This window comes from Trachemys scripta, chromosome 8, assembly GCF_013100865.1.
Source record: "Trachemys scripta elegans isolate TJP31775 chromosome 8, CAS_Tse_1.0, whole genome shotgun sequence".
NCBI classification, from domain to species: domain Eukaryota; kingdom Metazoa; phylum Chordata; order Testudines; family Emydidae; genus Trachemys; species Trachemys scripta.
The window spans coordinates 73957355-73976962 of record NC_048305.1 but is presented as its reverse complement, the minus strand read 5'-3'; the positions used below and the strand labels follow the sequence as shown (position 1 = coordinate 73976962).

General features: G+C 43.8%; 1 protein-coding gene across 2 annotated transcripts in view; it reads left to right on the top strand.

Annotated features, from left to right (window-relative positions):
- Nucleotides 1-19608, top strand: part of TLCD4 (TLC domain containing 4) — a 78682-nt gene that overhangs the window by 27661 nt on the left and 31413 nt on the right. For both annotated transcript variants that reach the window (XM_034779281.1, XM_034779280.1), the window contains exon 2: nucleotides 12498-12663. In XM_034779281.1, the coding sequence (XP_034635172.1) occupies nucleotides 12509-12663 (155 nt within the window). In that variant the 5' untranslated portion in view covers nucleotides 12498-12508. The remainder of the gene's footprint in view (nucleotides 1-12497; nucleotides 12664-19608) is intronic.

Sequence of the window (19608 nt, the reverse complement as noted above, 5' to 3'; positions counted from 1 at the left end):
TTACTTCTGCATGGTGCCTCCAATTGGGAAAGGTGTGTCAAAGAAGAAAAAGTGGACTGTGCATTATCCAAACATTCCATCAGCTATATGCCCAGTACCCCACGGAGAAGGACTGCCGGTTCCTGATGCGCCAGAATCATTCTCACTTGAGTCAGACGAGGAAGAGGATGAAACTTCTGGTCCTGAACCATCAATGTCACAGGACCCACATTTTCTCCCATCCTCCTCCTCTGAACCACACCCCATAACACAAGGTGAATGACCTTGTCAGGGATTTGGAACTACCCAAGAGTAAGGCAGAGCTGTTGGGCTCCAGACTAGAGCGACCCACAGGTAACTCCTGGCAGGTGATGTTACGGTTTCCATGTTCCGTGACCGTCAAAAGGATCTTGTCCCATTCTTCTTCATGGAAGGTGATCTTGTAGCCTGCAACAACATCAGTGGTGTGATGGCAGCCCTCAACATCGTTCACGATCCAGATGAGTGGAGACTGTTCATTGATTCATCGAAGATGAGTCTTAAAGCTGTTTTACTGCATAATGGCAATGTTTTGCCATCAATTCCAGTTGGTCAGGCAGTCCATATGAAGGAAACCTATGACAACGTGAAACAACTTTTGAGGTGCATAAACTATGACCAACATCAGTGGCAGCTTTGTGGTGATTTGAAGGTTGTTGCTCTCTTGCTTGGTCTGCAGACTGGATACACAAAGTACTGCTGTTTTCTCTGCGAATGGGATAGTCGTGCAAGAGATTCCCACTACATCAAGAAAGATTGGCCACTCTGACAGTCATTGGAGCCTGGGAGGAAAAGTGTTCAGCATCCACCACTTGTTGAATCAAGGAAGATTTTGTTACCACCCTTACACATCAAGCTGGGTCTGATGAAGAACTTTGTCAAGGCCATTGACAAAACACAAGCAGCTTTCAAGTACCTCCGTGGAAAATTTCCAAGGTTAAGTGAAGCTAAGATAAAGGAAGGTGTCTTTGTTGGTTCTCAGATTCGTGAACTTCTTCGAGATGATGCATTTGACCATGCACTGCGTGGCAAGGAAAAGACGGTATGGAAAGCCTTCCAGTTAGTGGCAATAAATTTTCTCGGAAACAACAAGGTAGACAACTATAGGTTGTTGGTGGAAAACCTCCTCAAGGCATACAGAAGCCTTGGTTGCAACATGTCACTAAAGATGCATTTTTTTGCACTCTCATCTAGATTTTTTTCCACCAAACTGCGGAGCAGTGAGCGACGAGCACAGCAAGCGATTTCACCAGGACATTGCAACAATGGAGAAACGCTATCAGGGCAAATGGAGCCCATCAATGCTTGCAGACTATTGCTGGACAGTGACAAGAGATGCTCCATTTAATGAATACAAGAGACAAGCCAAGAAGCGCCGAGTAGACACTGAATAGGACTAAACTATGTACAAAATAGTTTTTTGCCTTTTGTTTCATAATAAATTTTATTTATATAACCCTTTTGCTGATTTTTAAAGTGTTACATAAACAGGACAGATGAAATATTATCATGTAAAGCAACTATAAACACATGAAAAGACCTAGGTTTACAATTTATGATTAAAACTCTACTATCTACACAATATACATAGATATAAAATGTAAAAACTTAAATATCTTAGAAACAGTAGCCAATCAGTTATTTTAATTGTCATATTTGAATTCAGCACATCAAAATACATAATAAATAGCACATTTTATCTCTGAAGCAGACGACTTCTCAAAAATTGTAGACCAGTGTTATTGAACATTGCAAATAAATGTTTGCATCTCAACAAATTAAAAATTAGGTGTAATTGATTTCCTTTCTTCTCCCTTCTCCTCCAGCCACCTAATACTCTGAAATTGAAATTTCAGGAAATGTTTTTATTAATGTTTCTGGTTTTAGAAACTTCTGTTCCTGAAATAACAGTACCCATATGTTGTTTTTTTTGTTTGTGTCTTTTTTTTTTTAAGTTAGCGATTTTAAAATGTTCAGTACCACTATCAAGTTTTTTTTCCACTTTTTCTCTTTATCTCTTTTCTGCTAAAGACTCTTGATGTATCTGAAAGCTTTGAGGAAATAAGCTTTTTTGATAAGCGATATTGCAACACGTAATTCACCTTGCAGTTTGGTTTTGGTAGGGGAATATGACTAATCTCTGCAGTTTCAGAGCAGGGTACAAAACACATTGGGTTTTGTTTAAGCATTTTAGTTGTTTATTTGAATACAAGTTGTCATTAGGAATGAATGCTTGAGTTATAATAGGAAGGGGGCTGCTTGTGCTCTGGGCAATCTGTATTTATCATTTAGAGGTATGCAAATAACTATTTTTGTTTTGTTTGCTTTTTTCTGGTTCAGCAGCGGAACTGAAAATGTCAGACTTTGTTTACTACAAATGTTTCGTTTGACTCAAAATGAAATGTTTAGTTTAGGGTTTTTTTCAATTGAACCAAATTTTTGAAAGGAAAAATAATTTCAAATTAGAAAAGTGAAACATTTTGTTTCAAAAATATTGATGCAAAGCATTTAGCTTTTTCAGTGTTTTTTACTCAAAACAATTTTTCGAATTCATGTTGAAATCATCAAATGTTTCAGTCGATCCAAATCTGCATTTTTCAGAGGAAAAAAAAGTTTTGTTGAAAATTTTTGTCCAATCTGTTGTCACATGTCTAGCTATTATGATGATTGAAGCAAGACAGTTTATAAAATAAAATGTTCATAGAATCATAGGACTGGAAGGGACCTCGAGAGGTCATCTAGTCCAGTGGCTTTCAACCTTTTCAGACTACTGTACCTCTTTCTGGAGTCTGATTTGTCTTGCATACCCCCAAGTTTCACCTCACTTAAAAACTACTTGCTTACAAAATCAGACATAAAAATACAAGTGCCACAGCATGCTATTACAGAAAATTGCTTACTTTCTCATTTTTACTATATTATTATTAATCAATAGGAATATAAATATACTTACATTTCAGTGTATAGTATATAGAGCAGTATAAACAAGTCATTGTCTCTCTGAAATTTTAGTTTGTACTGACTTCACTAGTGCTTTCTATGTAACCTGTTGTAAAACTAGGCAAATATCTAGATGAGTTGATGTACCCCCTTGGAAGACCTCTGCGTACCCCAGGGGTACACATATCCCTGGCTGAGAACCAGTGATCTAGTCCAGTCCTCTGCACTCATGGCAGGACCAAGTATTATCTAGACCATCCTTAACAGGTGTTTGTCTTACCTACTCTTAAAAATCTCCAATGATGGAGATTCCACAATCTCCCAGGCAATTTATTCCAGTGCTTAACTACTCTTGACAGTTAAGAAGTTGTCCATGATGTCCAACCTAAACTACCTGTGCTGCAATTTAAGCCCATTGCTTCTTGTTCTATCCTCACAGGCTAAAGAGAACAATTGTTCTCCTTCCTCCTTGTAACAACCCTTTATGTACTTGAAAACTGTTATCCTGTCCCCTCTCAGTCTTCTTCTCTTCTCCAGACTAACCAAACCCAATTTTTTTCAATCTTCCCTTATAGGTCATGTTTTCTAGACCTTTAATCATTTTTGTTGCTCTTCTCTGGACTTTCTCCAATTTGTCCACATCTTTCCTAAAATGTGGCATCCAGAAGTGGACACAATACTCCAGTTGAGGCCTAATCAGTGTGGAGCGGAGTGAAAGAATTACTTCTCATGTCTTCCCTACAACACTTCTACTAATAGATTCCAGAATGATGTTTGCTTTTTTTTGGAACAGAGTTACACTGTTGACTCATAATTATCTTGTGATCCACTATGACCCCCTTTTTGCAATATTTCTTCCTAGGCTCTCATTTCCCATTTTGTATGTACGCAACTGATTGTTCCTTCTTAAGTGGAATCATTATATCAGATAATTAGGGTAGTATGACATACTGTTTAGAATCACTAACACCATCATCATGGGGCTATTAGATAGATAGGAGACCTACACCTCCTTATCTTTTGTGCATGTCAGTTGTGTTCTGAGCATGCCTACCGGATGGGCAGGGGAACACCTTGTTTGTAAATCCCGCCAAGGCTTAGGCATGTGTTAGGTGCTGAGTAGCTTGGTGTCACCAGGACTTAGGCAGCTTTGCACATGAGCACAGGCAGAAATTTAAGCACTGAGTGGACTTTACTAGTGGAAATTTAGGTGCCTACAGGGTTAGATGGCAGCTAAGTGGTGAATATCTGTTGCACTTAAATGTTGGATTTAAGCACCTATGTCCTCTTTGTCAATCTGATCCTTTGTGTTTGTGTTTAAAAAGCCATGTTTAGTAAAAGTTAAGTTGCTAAATTAAACAAGATACACAATTAGGGCTAACTTAACCCCTTCACTTAAAAGGTTAAATCTTTACTCATGTGAATATTTTTATGGTTGATCTGCTCTTTGTCTATACTTGTCTATGAAATTATGTACATGCTCAACTCCTTTATTTTGTTTGAGTTAAAATACAACACTGCTTTCATCTTGCTCAAGTGGAATTCCAAATTAGCTCCTAGATTTTCATTACTGTGTGTACAAAAGTCTTTTGAGAAAGCCTATGTAAAACTAGCTCTTGAACTCAGTCTGGCAAAACTGTCATGAATGTTTACCAGACCAAGAATAAAACTTACTTTCTATAATAATGGGAGTGGAGAGAGGGGAATTTCTTGCCCACTTAAAAAAAAATCATGTGAGTCTGAGGAGAATTTTGCAAAATTAAATGTTTAGCGACTTTCTAACAAACCAGATTGTAGCCATAGGGAAACAAAATTTTAATGTAGTGCATGTTTTAGCAACTCAATGTGGTCTGATTTTTTTCAGTGGTGGTGTTTACCTATGGTTTCTATTAAAATCAGCATGCGCTCTGGATGGCCAGTACCTCTGAGAATCACGCTACAAAACTGGGGGGGAGGGGGCTTGGAGGCAAGTGCAGAATTCCTTCTAGAGACTATTTTGAACGAGGGTTTATCTTTTTGTAGACATTTTAGGTATCATTTCTTGCAGTAAATTGAGATACAAGTACATAGCCAATATTCATAACTTCAAATACAAAAATGATATACCCATACAGACAGCATAATCATAACCAGCAAATTACAACCTTTTCAGAGACACCTTATTTGACCTCCTTTGTACAAGATTTGGTGCAACTATAGGACCTTGGTTGCAACAATGATCTATACGGTCACAATTCATGTCAATAATGTCACAGCTCCTTTTACTTTGAAGGCTCTGTGCCTAGGTACACCAGTTAAAGATCTGGCCCCAGGCATCTCAAGTACTAGACCCACATTTATGCCACAGGATCAAAGTGCATCCCAGGCACTTAACTTCTCTGAGCCTCTATTTCTTCATTTGCAAAATGGGGATAATGGTACTAATCTTGCAGGGTATTGAGGCTTAATTCATTAATATCTGTAAATATTTCAGATTGTTTAAGCAGTAGTACTATCTAAGAGCAATTTTTAATGTACCAGTTATACAACCTCTTGGCCTGCCGCAATTTCCAGAGAAATGACAGCAAGTGTAAGTTCATTTAAACAAAACAAAACAAAGGGTCTGTTCAGCGCTGGAAAAGAGTAAACAGGCAACCAGTGTTGCTGTTGCATGCATACATGCATTCTTTCATTCTCCAAAAACACACAACCTGATTTACCCACAAATTACTTCATGAACCATTTCCATTTGGGAGAAGTTACATACTTCTGTGCTGTCTGCATGCAAATATGCTCCTTTACAAAGCAAGTACAGTAACTTGTTACAATAGAGGGAAACACATAGGAAAGAGCATCTCTGAGTTAAGGTTATTCCAATAAAGGCTAAACTAAGTTTGAAGAAAATTGGTTCATAATATTTTGAAATATATGTGAACATATTTGAATTTAAAAAAAAATATATATATAGGATTATTTTTGTGTCATCTGAAAGCTAACATGCATTAGAACAGTGGTGCCCAAACTGTGGGGCACATCCGCCCCCCAGGGGGCGTGGAGAAATGTTCAGGGGGGTGGGGAGGGAGCACCACCCAGCCCCACTCTGCCCCCAGCTCCGCTCTGGCCCTGCTCCCAGCCATGGCTCTGCTCCCAGCCACAGTCCCTGCCATGACTCTGCTCCCAGCCGCAGACCCAGCTGCAGCTCTGGCTTTGGCTCCCAGCTCCCAACCTCAGCTCCGCTCCCGATCACAGCTCCCAAGGGAAAGGCACAGACAGGTTCCATTACGGGCAAGGGAGGGGGGCCACAATGGAAAAAGTTTGTGGATCACTGCATTAGAACACTGGGAAGTCTCTATCACTGGGGCACTCCACTTTAAAATTAACAGCTCATAGCTTCAGAATTACTGAACCAATTTCCTTCACATTTGACTTGTTTTGTACATCATGGAGTATGTCTACACTTCAAGCTGGGAATCAGACTCCTCTCTCTGAGACCGACCTGTGTGAGCTCTGTAGCCTCTGCACCACAATGGGCTAGATGCCCTTAATATGTGCCTACTGCCTTGGATAGATATGTGCTTGGTGAGTAGCCCCTCCCGTTGCTTGCACAGCTATGGCTACACTCTATTTTTAGTGCATTAGCTCGACCAGAGTTAGGACAGATATGTGTGCTCAAGATGGGAATCACACCCCAGTCTGAAGTGTAGATGTAGCCTTATTATAGTGGTGCAGCAGCAGGTTGCGTCACGATTTCTATATAAAGTTTGACTTTTTGAAGTCTTCCAAAATCAACATGCTCAGTTGGATTCCTCTGAAATTTGGTGTGCCTTAGGGGGATGCAGAGTAAGAATAGTGATCCAAATTTGGGGTCACTTGAATTAGGAGTTGTAGAGATATAAGCACCCAAAATTGCCATTTTTCAAAAAGTTTCTAGGTGGATATTTTTGTGCAGAGCTAGAAATCTGTGGGTCAAAATATCTGTCTGATGAATTTTACCCAAGGTAGTGCACAGCACCCACTAAATCTTTGGGTGACCCAAATTGATAACAATATTTAAGAATGTACATTTTTTTACAGCGCACATGCACAAATACAGAAAAAAGGTTAGAGTGCTTCTCTTCTCACCATTTTATGTGCTTTAAAGCTCAACTCCTGTAAGCGCTCTAAAATCCAACCAATTGCTTTAAAATTTAGTGTGCCTCGGGGGGGTGCAGGGGATCACGTGATCCAAGTGTCATAGAAATTTCTGTCCGTTCCAGCTGAGGAATAAGGAGAGACGGACACAGCTAGCCAAGCAAGGAGCCCCAGGAGGGGCGATCCGTTTATTTCAATTGCAATTGGGTTCGAGCTCATAAGTCAGCAAGAACAAAGAAAACACTTACACCAAAGCATTATATGCAGTTGCTTATGATAATCTATCGCTCTATGATTGGCCAAAATTTGCCATCATTACCTTACATAATTAGCAAGCTACATGTATCTGCCCCTCTTATGACCCCTTATTGTTCATTTACTTGCCCCCCACCCTTGTTATTTTGCAAACTAAGTAGTTAGTTATCTATAGGATACAGGCACAGGGAGTTCCATTGTCTATAGGTTTGGAGTTTGGCTACATTTCCTCTCGAAGGAACTTCCTGAGTTAAGACAACCTATAGCTGACCCCGTGTGTACGTGACAAATTTGTCCCCTGGCCGTGAAGTAGAATAATTCTATATCACAAGTTTGGGGTCATTGGGGTTCCCAACTTAAAGGTATTCTCCCTCCCCGCAGTTTTCCTTCTGCTGCCTTGTGTTGTATTGTTAAACTGAGAGGCACTAATGACTGGATGAAATCAAACTATTGCTGTGATGTAGGTCAAAATGACCTTCATTGGTTAGTTTTTTACCCAGGGCAGTGCATGGCACTCACTAAGTCTCTGGGGGATCCACCTGTGAATCATTTTAAAGAAATTTTTCACTTCTTCACTTGCACAGATGTACAGTCAGGAAGGATTACAGTGCAAATGCTCAGGTAAAGAAAAAAACATGAGAGGGTTTCTACACAGCCACTTCATGCTTGCCTTGGAAGTAAAAGGGAATGTGCCAATGCAATTGCCTGCTGGTGAACAATCTGGCACTGATGTTTCTAGTTCAAGCCTTTGTACAGCTGTGCAATAAAGGCTTAACAACTCATGTGGCTTGCTGCAGGTTGTCTGTGATAATATAATGTGTTTTTATTTTGTGGGGAGGTTTACTGTGAAGACAGCAGAATAGTCTAACCAAAATTTTTGTTATATTAGGTGGGGAAAAGCCAGAGACAGAAGACTCTGTGTATGATAGTCAAGAGAATGGGGACAGGGAGAGGAGTTGCGGCTGTGGAGGGGGGCAGGAAATGAGGATGGGTGGTAGGCAAGCCTTGAATTGGTTGTTTGGGAAAACCTGTATTTTACTAGCCCCTGGAGGAAGGGAGAGGCAGGGGCAACAAGTGGCTACTTTCTGATCTTGGGGCAGATGTATGTTTTTTTTTTTTTCCAAGACACATAGTATGGAAGTTTGGAACTGAAGCCCAGGCACCTGGACTTCTGAGGGGGAATAAATGTGTGTGCTGCCAGGGTTGCCACTGTGTTGATTCTGGGTGATTCCTGGATCATGATGTTGCAGAAGTTTGCATGAGAGCAAGGAGTACACCATAACAGGAGATTGCTGACTACAGGCTGATTTGGGTGGAGAGAGCTGGCTAGTGTTGGCATCACGTTTTGCCCACTTTACAGCATCTAACTGGTGATGAAGAGGTTGTGATCTATTGGACATTGTGGTGATTCACTTGGATGGAAATGATCTGGGCCTTATTCCTGGTGTACACCTTGGACAATGTATGAAAGGAGATTTGGACCACATCAGAGATTTATGTCCAAGAGCTGTGAAAGTTTTCTCTGATCTGTCTGAGCATCTGAATAATGACTACAGGGGCAATGTGAAAGCTAGTACTAAGTATTGGAAGAACATTAATTGGGAAATTGGAGGGTTCATGGATGACTGGAAAATGTGTACTGTTTGCCATAGAAATATTACAAGCTCTCTTGCCTCACTGTTTCTTGGAGATGAGGTACATCTGTTGGACAGGGATCAGAGGATCTTTTTCTGAGACATAAAATTGTCTATATTTTGGAACAGAAACCCTATCTCTTGCTGGCACTGCCACACACTCCACCTTCCAATCATTCTGAAACATGACCCGGAATACCAGTCCACTATAACATAGTTATCCTTCACGCCAGTACTCCATGTGAGTCATGTTATTGGGGATAGAGGTTGGAGGTGGGAAGTAACAGCAATAGAAATGTTTGGATACCAAGTAGTGAAGACTTTGGTGGGATGTGTTCCCTGCTTGTTGGTGAGGGCCAGGGTACAGTAATGGGAAGCGGGCCAGGTTGGAGGGGGGAATGCAGTGAATGGGTCAGGAGTGTGGTTGTGGATGTGTGTCAAAGCAGGGCTGGTTTGGCCTTGGTGGATGGGGTGGTTAGGCCTTGCTGGCTTGGTATGCAAATTGTGGGACTTGATATGTACAACTGCCTAAATGATTACTGACTCCTACCAACAACTTATCTTTGCCTGTTCAAAAAAGCTAAAATCCATTGGCAAAAAACTGCATTAATGCAGAGTGAAGATTGCTTGGTGGTATGTTGTCTCCTTGCAGAATGCTGAGTTGAGCAAAATTCAAATTTCTGAAAAACATGAAATGTACAGTTAACGTGCCCATGCAACCTTAACTCTGTTGTCTTTTAGCAGTGTCCCAATACACCACGTTAATAATAATATCTTTATTCTATCAACCCCTCAGTTGCTGAAATGTACAAACTCTTCCCCTCTTTTTACAACCCATTCACTCTCACCCGCAGGATTCCATTTAACACTATTAAAAGTTTGTTTGCTTGTCTGTTTGAAAGTTCTCTATGCCACCTTCCCTCTACTCTCTTTGAGCAATACCTCATGCTGGCCGGTGGCACTATAAAATTCAGGAGGTTCCAGATCCTGGCATAGGCTCACACACTTGGTCAACTCCCCAGAAAGAATACCACACCTGTACAATTTAAAAGTCACTTCACCTTTTATACCTTTTATACCTCTCTTACACATACTCACATGATACTGTCTCAACCTACACTTTACTTAACCATCATAAGAATCCTCTCATATTCCACCTCACTGCTGACAATATCTCTTGTAATAAAAGCCCTATGCTCTGCTACTGACATAACCTACACAATTCTGCATAGAAATTATTCATACTGAAGGTATACATGCATCCCTGTTTTCACACGAAGGAGCATGATACAGATCTCTTCATACATGATCACAGCTCTGTCACACACCTCAAAGTATTCCACAGATTTACTAAACAGGCCCAACTACTGCTTCCACCAGTTAGTGTATGTATACCTAACACACTGACTGCAGATGGAGTGTAAGCAAATAATTCCCATTGGCTATTGCCAGCTCCAGGGGAACAGAGGGAAGGTGATATGGGCATTTCCTGCCCCTTTTTTTATATAGAAAGACTCTACTTCTAGGACATTCTAGAGAAAGATGCTGACTATTAGACAGTTATTACCATGTGTGAAATATTAGTCAAAGTCTTGATTAAGCAGCTGTGCTTTAATTAGATTTAAGGTCTTCAAAGTACACTTAAAAGCTATTTCTATACGCTGGTCTCTTAAGACAGTTTAAGAATATTGCCTTTGAAAGTATTTAAATCTTTTAATTACTACGGGCAGGTCTTCACTACCTGCTGGATTGGCGGGTAGAGATTGAGCTATTGGGGATCAATTTATCGCGTCTCATCTAGACGCGGCTAAATCGATCCCCGAACGTGCTCCCCGTTGACTCCGGAACTCCAGCTCGCGAGAGGTGGAAGTGGAGTCGACAGGGGAGCGGCAGCGGTCGACTTGCCGCCGTCCTCACGGCCAGGTAAGACGACCTAAGATACGCCAACTTCAGCTATGCTATTCACGTAGCTGAAGTTGTGTATCTTAGGTCAACCCCCCGCCCCCCTCCCAGTGTAGACCAGGGCTATGAGTTATCCTGTCTTTCTTTTGTTTAGCTTCTCTTGTGAAAGGGTTGGATTATTTTTGGGATACAGGAATGTAAATGGAGTTCAGTATGGAAGCTCTAGTTGGGGATAACTGTTTTTTTTTCCTCATCTATATGGTGTATGGAAATTTAGTTTTGCAAATCCCTCTAACTTCTATTGAAGTCAAATGGTTAAATCCCTGAGAATGGTGCTGAAATTCTTTCCATAAGTCTGAAATAATAGTTCCATAACTCAAGTATTGGGGGGTAGCCGTGTTAGTCTGTATCCACAAAAACAACAAGGAGTCTGGTGGCACCTTAAAGACTAACAGATTTATTTGAGCATAAGCTTTCAGATGCATCTGAAGAAGTGAGGTTTTTTACCCACGAAAGCTTATGCCCAAATAAATTTGTTACTCTTTAAGGTGCCACCGGACTCCTAGTTCCACAACTGGAGCCTTTGTCAGCTATGTCTGTCTAGAACAGGGGTGGGCAAACTTTTTGGCCTGAGCCATACCTCTGGGTATGGAAATTGTATGGCGAGCCATGAATGCGCATGAAATTGGGGGTTGGGGTGCAGGAAGGGGAGAGGGCTCTAGCTGGGGGTGCGGGCTCTGGGGTGGAGCCAGAAATGAGGAGTTCAGGCTGCGGGAGGGCGCTCTGGGCTGGGAGTTGGGGTGCAGCTCCAGCTGGGGGTGCGGGCTCTGGGATGGGGCTGGGGATGAGGGTTGGGGGTGCAGGAGGGTGCTCTGAGCTGGGACCAAGGGGTTCGGAGGGCGGGAGGGGTATCAGGGCTGGTGCAGGGGGTTGGGGCACAGAAGGGGGTCAGGCTTTGGTTGGCGCTTACCTCAAGCAGCTCCTGGAAGCAGTGGCATGTCCCCCCTCCAGCTCCTACGCGGAGGCGCAGCCAGACAGCTCTCATTGGCTGCAATTCCCGGCCAATGGAAGCTGTGGAGGCGGTACTTGGGGCGGGGCAGTGTGTGGAGCCCCCTGGTTGCCCCATGTATAGGAGCCGGAGCCAGGGGGCGGGGGACATGCTGCTGCTTCCAGGAGCCACAGCACATGCAGAGCGGGGCAAGCCCCTGACCCCACTCCCTGACGGGAACGTCGGAGTGGGGCAAGCCCTGGACCCTGCTCCCCAGCGGGAGCTCGAGGGCCGGATTAAAACGTCTGAAGGGCCAGATGCAGCCCCCGGGCCATAGTTTGCCCACCCCTGGTTTAGAAAATATCTAGGAATGTCCAAAAAATTGTTTGCGCTTCTTCCCCACCTCTCCTTCCCTCGCCTCAGGTACAGACTGAACACATTCACTATTTAATAGGGCAACTCAAATGGCTACTTAATATATCACTGTTTCACATCTGAAGATTATTGTGTTCTGTGTAGCACTACATTTTATTTTTGTTTCTACTTAAATTACTATCTTGGAGGCTTAAAATTCTTTTTGCAGCTACTTAAACAAAATAGTTTAATCAATGTCTGGACTGAGACAGTAATTCTGCCATTCCAATTAACAGGCTGAAGAATAATGGCTACCTTCAACAAACTGATTATTGGCACTGCTGTTACCAGTTTTACCATATTTCAGCTTCTGTTCCATGTTCTAAGTTCTTGGGCATCAACAAGAATAACTCCTGCTTTTAATAATCTCAACCAAAAAAGGAAGATTGAATGGAATTCAAGGTAAAGTGTTTAAAAATAAATACAAATAATGAATTGATTCAGAAATTTAGTAATTTTCAAGCTCCCAAATATATAACAGCATATAACTGAGGATGTAAAAATTATGAAAATACCCCCATCTCCCAAAACCTATGTGAAGATCTAAGCAAAATTCCCTCCAGTTTACTGTAAATGCTGGATTACATCTAGCTTTTTTAAGGCATGCAAAGAAGGAATGTGTATGTAAGAGGTCTTCTTTCTTCTCTGAGTAGTGTCCCTCTTATGGGACACTACTTCACATGTGTATGTGTGGCAGGGCGACAACGCACTGGCGCGGCGCCTCCTGCTGGTTGTCTCAGGAATTAGCTCTTCCAGCCCGGCGCGCCCTCTGCAGGCTGGTGTCTCACCTCCTGCTGGCCCCCGTATCCCTCCCCGGACCCCGGTGCCTTTGTATAACAGGGTTCTGCCCCCAGCACTAACCCCTCCGTCTCTGGATCTGCCCTCCCAGAGGAGCCCCCTACCCCACTTTGCCTCAGTGGCTACTGCCAGTCTTTATCTAGCCCCTACTCCCTGGGGCAGACTGCAGTCTATAAACCACTCATCATCGGCAAGGGGGGGTTGGACCAGCTGCCTCTGCCTATTCCTGGGCTGCCTCTCTGCAGCCCTAGTACCCTTGTGGACCCTTAACTTGGCCTGCAGTCTGGGGCTTAGCTAGGCTGGAGCTCCCCAGCTCCCTCTGCCCTTCCCCAGCACTGCTCCACCCAAGGTACCCTCCTTAGCTTCCCAGGCAGCCAGGTCCTTCTCTTTCTAAGGAGCTAGAGAGAGAGTGTGTCTAGAGTTCCTGGCTCACAGCTCTTTTATAGGGCCAGCAGTGGTCTGATTGGGGCATGGCCTCAGCTGTGGCTGCTTCCCCAGTCAGCCTTTCCCCAGCCACAACCCTCTCCAGGGCTGCTTTTAACCTCTCTGGGCAGGAGCGGGGTGACCACCCCGCTACAGCATGTGTTTTCAATTGGAGATTTCTGCTGGCAGTGTCCATTTGACTTGTGCATGCACCCTACACAGCCTCGTGCCCCGCACTGAGGCTACATCTGACTGGACGGGTGAATCACCCTTAGTTCCTTTTCATCAGCCTCAGCCTGAGATGGAGCTCTAGCGTGTCCACCTTGAGTGTGCCTCATCTATTAAAATTTTATTGTTAGTTTAGCTTAGTATAGCTGTTTAGTTTAGTTTTACATTTTTTTTTCTCCTTCCTTTTGGAAGGTTTCCTTTCCTGGGGAGGATATGCTCAGCTCTTTTAAATGATGCCTCACTTGCCGAGAGGCCAACCCGGCTAGCAATGACCACTCCAAGTGTGTTCGCTGCCTGGAAGACTTGCACATCTCACTGGAGCGTAACTTCTGCTTAGGCCTTAAATGCAGGGTGAAGAAGAACTGGAAGATCAAGCTGAGGCTTATGATGGCATGTTCTCTTTTATCTGCTTCAGAGGCAGGTCAGGAGACTTCCCCTCAAGTACATCAGTCTCCATACACATCCAGTGCCCTGTCAACCTCAGTTCATCACTCCCCCAGAAAAGGGAAGGTTTCTGAGACCTCCAGAAGCCCCAGGAAGAGGAACTCCAACTCACCTTGCAGGGAGTCTCTTCCTAAAAGACATCAATCTCCCACTGGGTCAATGGTCTCAGAATTGTCGACCTCTCTGCCCAGTACCATTCAGGCTACAGGCTACCCCGGCAGTACCAGTGGAGCCAGGAAACCCCATAGCTCTTCTAAGAACAAACTCAGCTCCAAGCAAGCTTTCGTACCATCTGGGCATGTCAGAGATGGCAAGGAGAGACATTCCTCCAGCCGGTATAACTGGACACAACCCTACCTCCAGTACTGCCCCATGACAGGTCCCTTGGTATGCTGTAAGTCGAAGCATCTGCCTCTGTCTGTGCCCTTGTTGGAGCAATCCAAACCTTTGGTACTGTCCACTTTGAGAGAGATCATCACGTTGGTACCAATGCTTTATTCGGTACCTCAAGAAGTTAGGTACTTGAAGGACTTGACTGTAGCAGAGGAACAGGAATCGCTGCTGATCATGGGCACCAAATGCCTCTTGGCACCAAGTCCCGCTCGGTCACTGGACATTCATATGTCACCAGTACTGCCTGACTCCTTGCACTGTTTTCAGCTGGGGCTCTTCCTCCTCATAGTTCAATGGAAGATGAAGGGGACCTCCAATGAGTCCATTCAGCCTCTCATATTTCGGTGTAGGGCTCTCCCACCCACCTTTATAGGAACCCATTCTATGTTAGTCATAGAGACAAGGAGGAAGCCTGGGGAGGTCACCACAGATGGTGGGAACAATCCTGGATGCCACCTCCTCTCCCATATGGAGCCCCACAATGGCCATACTGGGATCCCTGGGCTGCCTGCAAACAGAAATTTTCTGGGGCTCTGCACCTAGCCCACCGGGATGATAGGGAAACACAATCTTTACCACCTCAAACCATTTCCTTGCAGGAAAAGATGGAACACAAAGCTAGGACAGATAAGGAGACCACCCCTCAAACTACCATTTCCTTGTACATAAGAACGGCCATACTGGGTCAGACCAAAGGTCCATCTAGCCCAGTATCCTGTCTTCCAACAGTGGCCAATGCCAGCTGCCCCAGAGGAAATGAACAGAACAGGTAATCATCAAGTGATCCATCCCGTCACCCATTACCAGCTTCTGGCAAACAGAGATTAGGGACGTCATCCCTGTCCATCCTGGCTAATAGCCATTAATGGACCTATCATCCATGAACGTATTTAGTTCTTTTTTGAACACTGTTATAGTCTTGGCCTTCACAACATTCTCTGGCAAGGGGTTCCACAGGTTGACTGTGCATTGTGTGAAGAAATATTTCCTTTTGTTTATTTTGAACCTGCTGCTTATTAATTTCATTTAGTGACGCCTAGTTCTTGTATAATGAGAAGAGTAAATAACACTTCCTTATTTATTTTCTCCATGACAGTCAGGGTTTTATAGATCTCTATCCTATCCCCCTTTAGTCTTCTCTTTTCCAAACTGAAAAGTCCCAGTCTTATTAATCTCTTCTCACATAGAAGCTGTCCCATAATCCTAATTATTTTTGTTGTCCTTTTTCTGAATCTTTTCCAATTCCAATATATCTTTTTTGAGATGGGGCAGCCACAACCACATCTGCAATATTCAAGATGTGGGCGTACCATGGATTTGTGTAGAGACAATATGATATTTTCTGTCTTATTATCAATCCCTTTCTTAATGATTACCAACATTCTGTTCGCTTTTTTGACTGCTGCTGCACATCGAGTGGATGTTTTCAGAGACCTATCCACAATGATGCAAAAATCTCTTTCTTGAGTGGTTACAGCTAATTTAGACCCCATCATTTTATATGTATAGTTGGGATTATGTTTTCCAATGTGCATTACTTTGCATTTATCAACACTGAATTTCATCTGCCATTTTGTTGCCCAGTCACCCAGTTTTGTGAGATCCTTTTGTAAGTCTTCGCGGTCTGCTTTGGACTTAACTATCTTGAGTAGTTTTGTATCATTGGCAAATTTTTCCACCTCACTGTTTACCCCTTTTTCCAGATCATTTATGAATATGTTGAATAGTACTGGCCCCAGTACAGACCACTATTTACCTCTCTCCATTCTGAAAACTGACCATTTATTCCTGCCCTTTGTTGCCTATCTTTTAACAAGTACTCACCAGATGAAGTGGTAATACCCTCTCCTCCATCAATGGCTGATGAATTTAGACATTCCAAGATGTCATTTAAATGAGTGACAGTCTCCCTTCAGATACTGCTAGTCTGATTTTATTTTTGATAACATCTTCACAATTCCCGTTCTTCAATACTGGTCCTCCAAGGTACACAATTTTTTCCCATGTGTTCTGGTTTTTTGTCTCTGAGTTTGATCTTTAGTTCTTTCTCTTGTCTTCCAGTTGCCATAATTTTTCTCTTCTCCATGCTGTTCGTCAATCTGAATTTTTTGCTTTCCTGATCTACCTTGTCAATTACTATCTGTAAATCCTCCTTGGCAGGGCCGGCTCTAGGTTTTTTGCCACCCCAAGCAAAATTCTGGCTGCCCCCCACCCCAGCCCTGGGCTCTCACCCCCTAGTCCCCTGCTGCCTCAGTCCTGGGCTCTCTCTTCCCCCCCCACCCACACCCCCTGCCGCCCCAGCCCTGAGCTCCCCCCCACCAGTGCTGACTCCACACGCTCCCCCCCTTGCCTCCAGCCAGTCCGGCTCTGGCAGGGTCGGGGTAAGCAGCGGGGCTCCCGGGCCGCGCCTCAGCCCAGGGTCCCTCCAGCCAGGGCTCCTGCCTCCAGGACCGGCCAGGACCCTGGAGAGCAGAGCCGGGGGACCGCCCCGGCAGGGGGCTGAGGAGCCGGGGCAGGGCAGTCCCAGAGGGAGCGGAGTCCCAGAGAGCTGGATGCTGGCCCCACATGGCAGCGCCGCGCCCTCTATGGCCCCGCTGCTGCTTCTGGCTGCCCTGCCACAGTCCCTGGGTGGCTCGGGCCGCTTCCCCCAGCCCCGGCTGTGGCGCTGGGGCGCGGCAGCCCTGTGGCACCCGCAGGTGGCTCCAAGTGCCCCGCGGGGCGGCCCCCCGCCTGAGTGTCCCCTGCTCGGAGCCTGCCTGGCCCAGCCACAAGATGCGGGTGCCCCCCGCACACCACGCGCTGCTGCTGCCAGGGCCGGCTCTAGGCTTTTGCTGTCGGAAGCAAAAAAAAAAAAATGGCCAGAATGCCGCCCTTGAAAATGTGCCACCCCAAGCAGGTGCTTGGTTTGCTGGTGCCTAGAGCCCTGCTCCTTGGTCAATATTGTCTGCGAATCTAAGGTTATGCATTATCCTAAAACGTAACATGACTCCTCCTGTTTCATCTTTCAGTACTACACTAATTACGGCTTCCAGTACCAAGTTGAACAAAACTGATTATGGTGTGTATCCTTGCCTCACTCCTACGGTTGTCCTGATCCACTCTGCTTCATGTCTACTCTTACTGCACTCATCAACTTGCTGTAGAAGTTTCTTTGAGATGCCATATATTGTCATAAGTTGCCATAACTGTTTCTGCCAAGTGCTGTCAAAAGCCTGTTTTGAAGTCTATACAGTTGTTGTAACAGGTTTGGTTGTGTTCTAAGTACCTCTCCTATATCTATCTTATCATAAATAACAGATCTACTGTACATTGTTCTGATCTAAATCTGGTCTGGTCCTTTTCAAGTGCCATTTCCACACACCTCTTTGATCTCTGCAGTGTCTTGGTGAATGCTTTTCCCAGCACAGTCAATAAGCTGAGTCCTCTGTAGTTCTTGCATTCACTCTTATCTCCTTTTGTATAGATTGGTATTACTGTTGCTTTCCCCCATTCGCTCAGCCCTTGTTTAAGTTTGTAAATCTTGTAGAATAGCTTGTGCATTGCCTTTACCATTTGTTGCTTGCTTGCTTGCAGCAGCTTTTGGTTATGTTGTCGCTTCCCTGGCTCCTTTTTCTTTTTGAAACTTTCCATTGGGATATTTACTACTTCTAAGAATTCCAGTATTTTCTCTCCCTCATTTGTGCTGGGAAGCTTGTTCAGGACCATTTCATCTTCTGTGTTCTGCACATTGTATGGCTCTTCAGAATATTTTTCCATCACTTATTCTTTGCTTGTTAATCCTCAGTTATGTATCCACACTTGTGTTTCACCACTGACATCTGCAATTCATATGTCTTACACAGTTCTCTTATCTTGCAATACAACCCTTGTGTTGCATTTCTCTTTGTATATTCTTCTGCTTCTTTACAGTTTTCACTTATCCAGTTGTTCCTGTTGGTCTTTGCTTTCTGTTTTATCTCTAGTCAGCCTAGTGTACTAGCTCTTAAACTCTCCATCCTCCTCTTTATTCTCCTTCAGCTTCCTACACTTGTCACTCATTTGCAGTATTTAATACATTTTCTATCTTTCTCTCTTAGTTTTGGCCTTATAGCCCAACATTTGTTCAGCCACTCTTGTAATCCCATTTTTTACACTGTTCCATGTCTCTTCAATGTTCATTTATTATTTTACCAGATGTATGATGATTTTCTGCATGGCTTCTCTGTATCCTTTCCTCATACCTGTCTCTTTCATTTTGTCCACATCATAGATTTTAGTTCTTGGCACTTTTTTTTTCATCCCAATTGATGCCAGCACTAACTTATGATCAACTGCAAATGATCTGCACAACAACAACAATTGATTTCCACCTGTGATTCACAAATACAAAGTCTATCATGACAGGTTTCAGAGTAGCAGCCGTGTTAGTCTGTATCCGCAAAAAGAAGAACAGGAGTACTTGTGGCACCTTAGAGACTAACAAATTTATTAGAGCATAAGCTTTCGTGGACTACAGCCCACTTCTTCGGATGCATAATTATCCATCAGGTGATTGTCACGCTGTATGGAGTGGTTCACAACCATGAGTGCCAACCTCAGGGCAAACTGTCAAGAAACAGGGCAAGGGTCCCAAATTTGGGGAAATCGATAATTAGATTTCACCAACCCAGTAACAAATGTGAACTCCTAAAGCACTATAACAGCCTTACAGAGTCACAGACAGTCTCCTTGGGCCTTCCAGTCCATCTTGCCACCCAGGCAAGCTGGATTTAGTGATAGTACACCAAAGATCACAAAATATTCAGGTTTCTCCCAGTCCCAGGTCATTTTGTACTTTAGATATCTCATCAAAGACAACACTTGTAGCCCTCCTGTAATAAACTAACTAAAGATTTATTAACTAAAAAATAAATGAGAGTTATTACAAGATTAAGAACAAAAGAACGGGCATACTGGGTCAGATCAAAGGTCCATCTAGCCCAGTATCCTGTCTTCTGACAGTGGCCAATGCCAGGTGCCCCAGAGGGAATGAACAGAACAGGTAATAATCAAGTGATCCATCCCCTGTCGCCCATTCCCAGC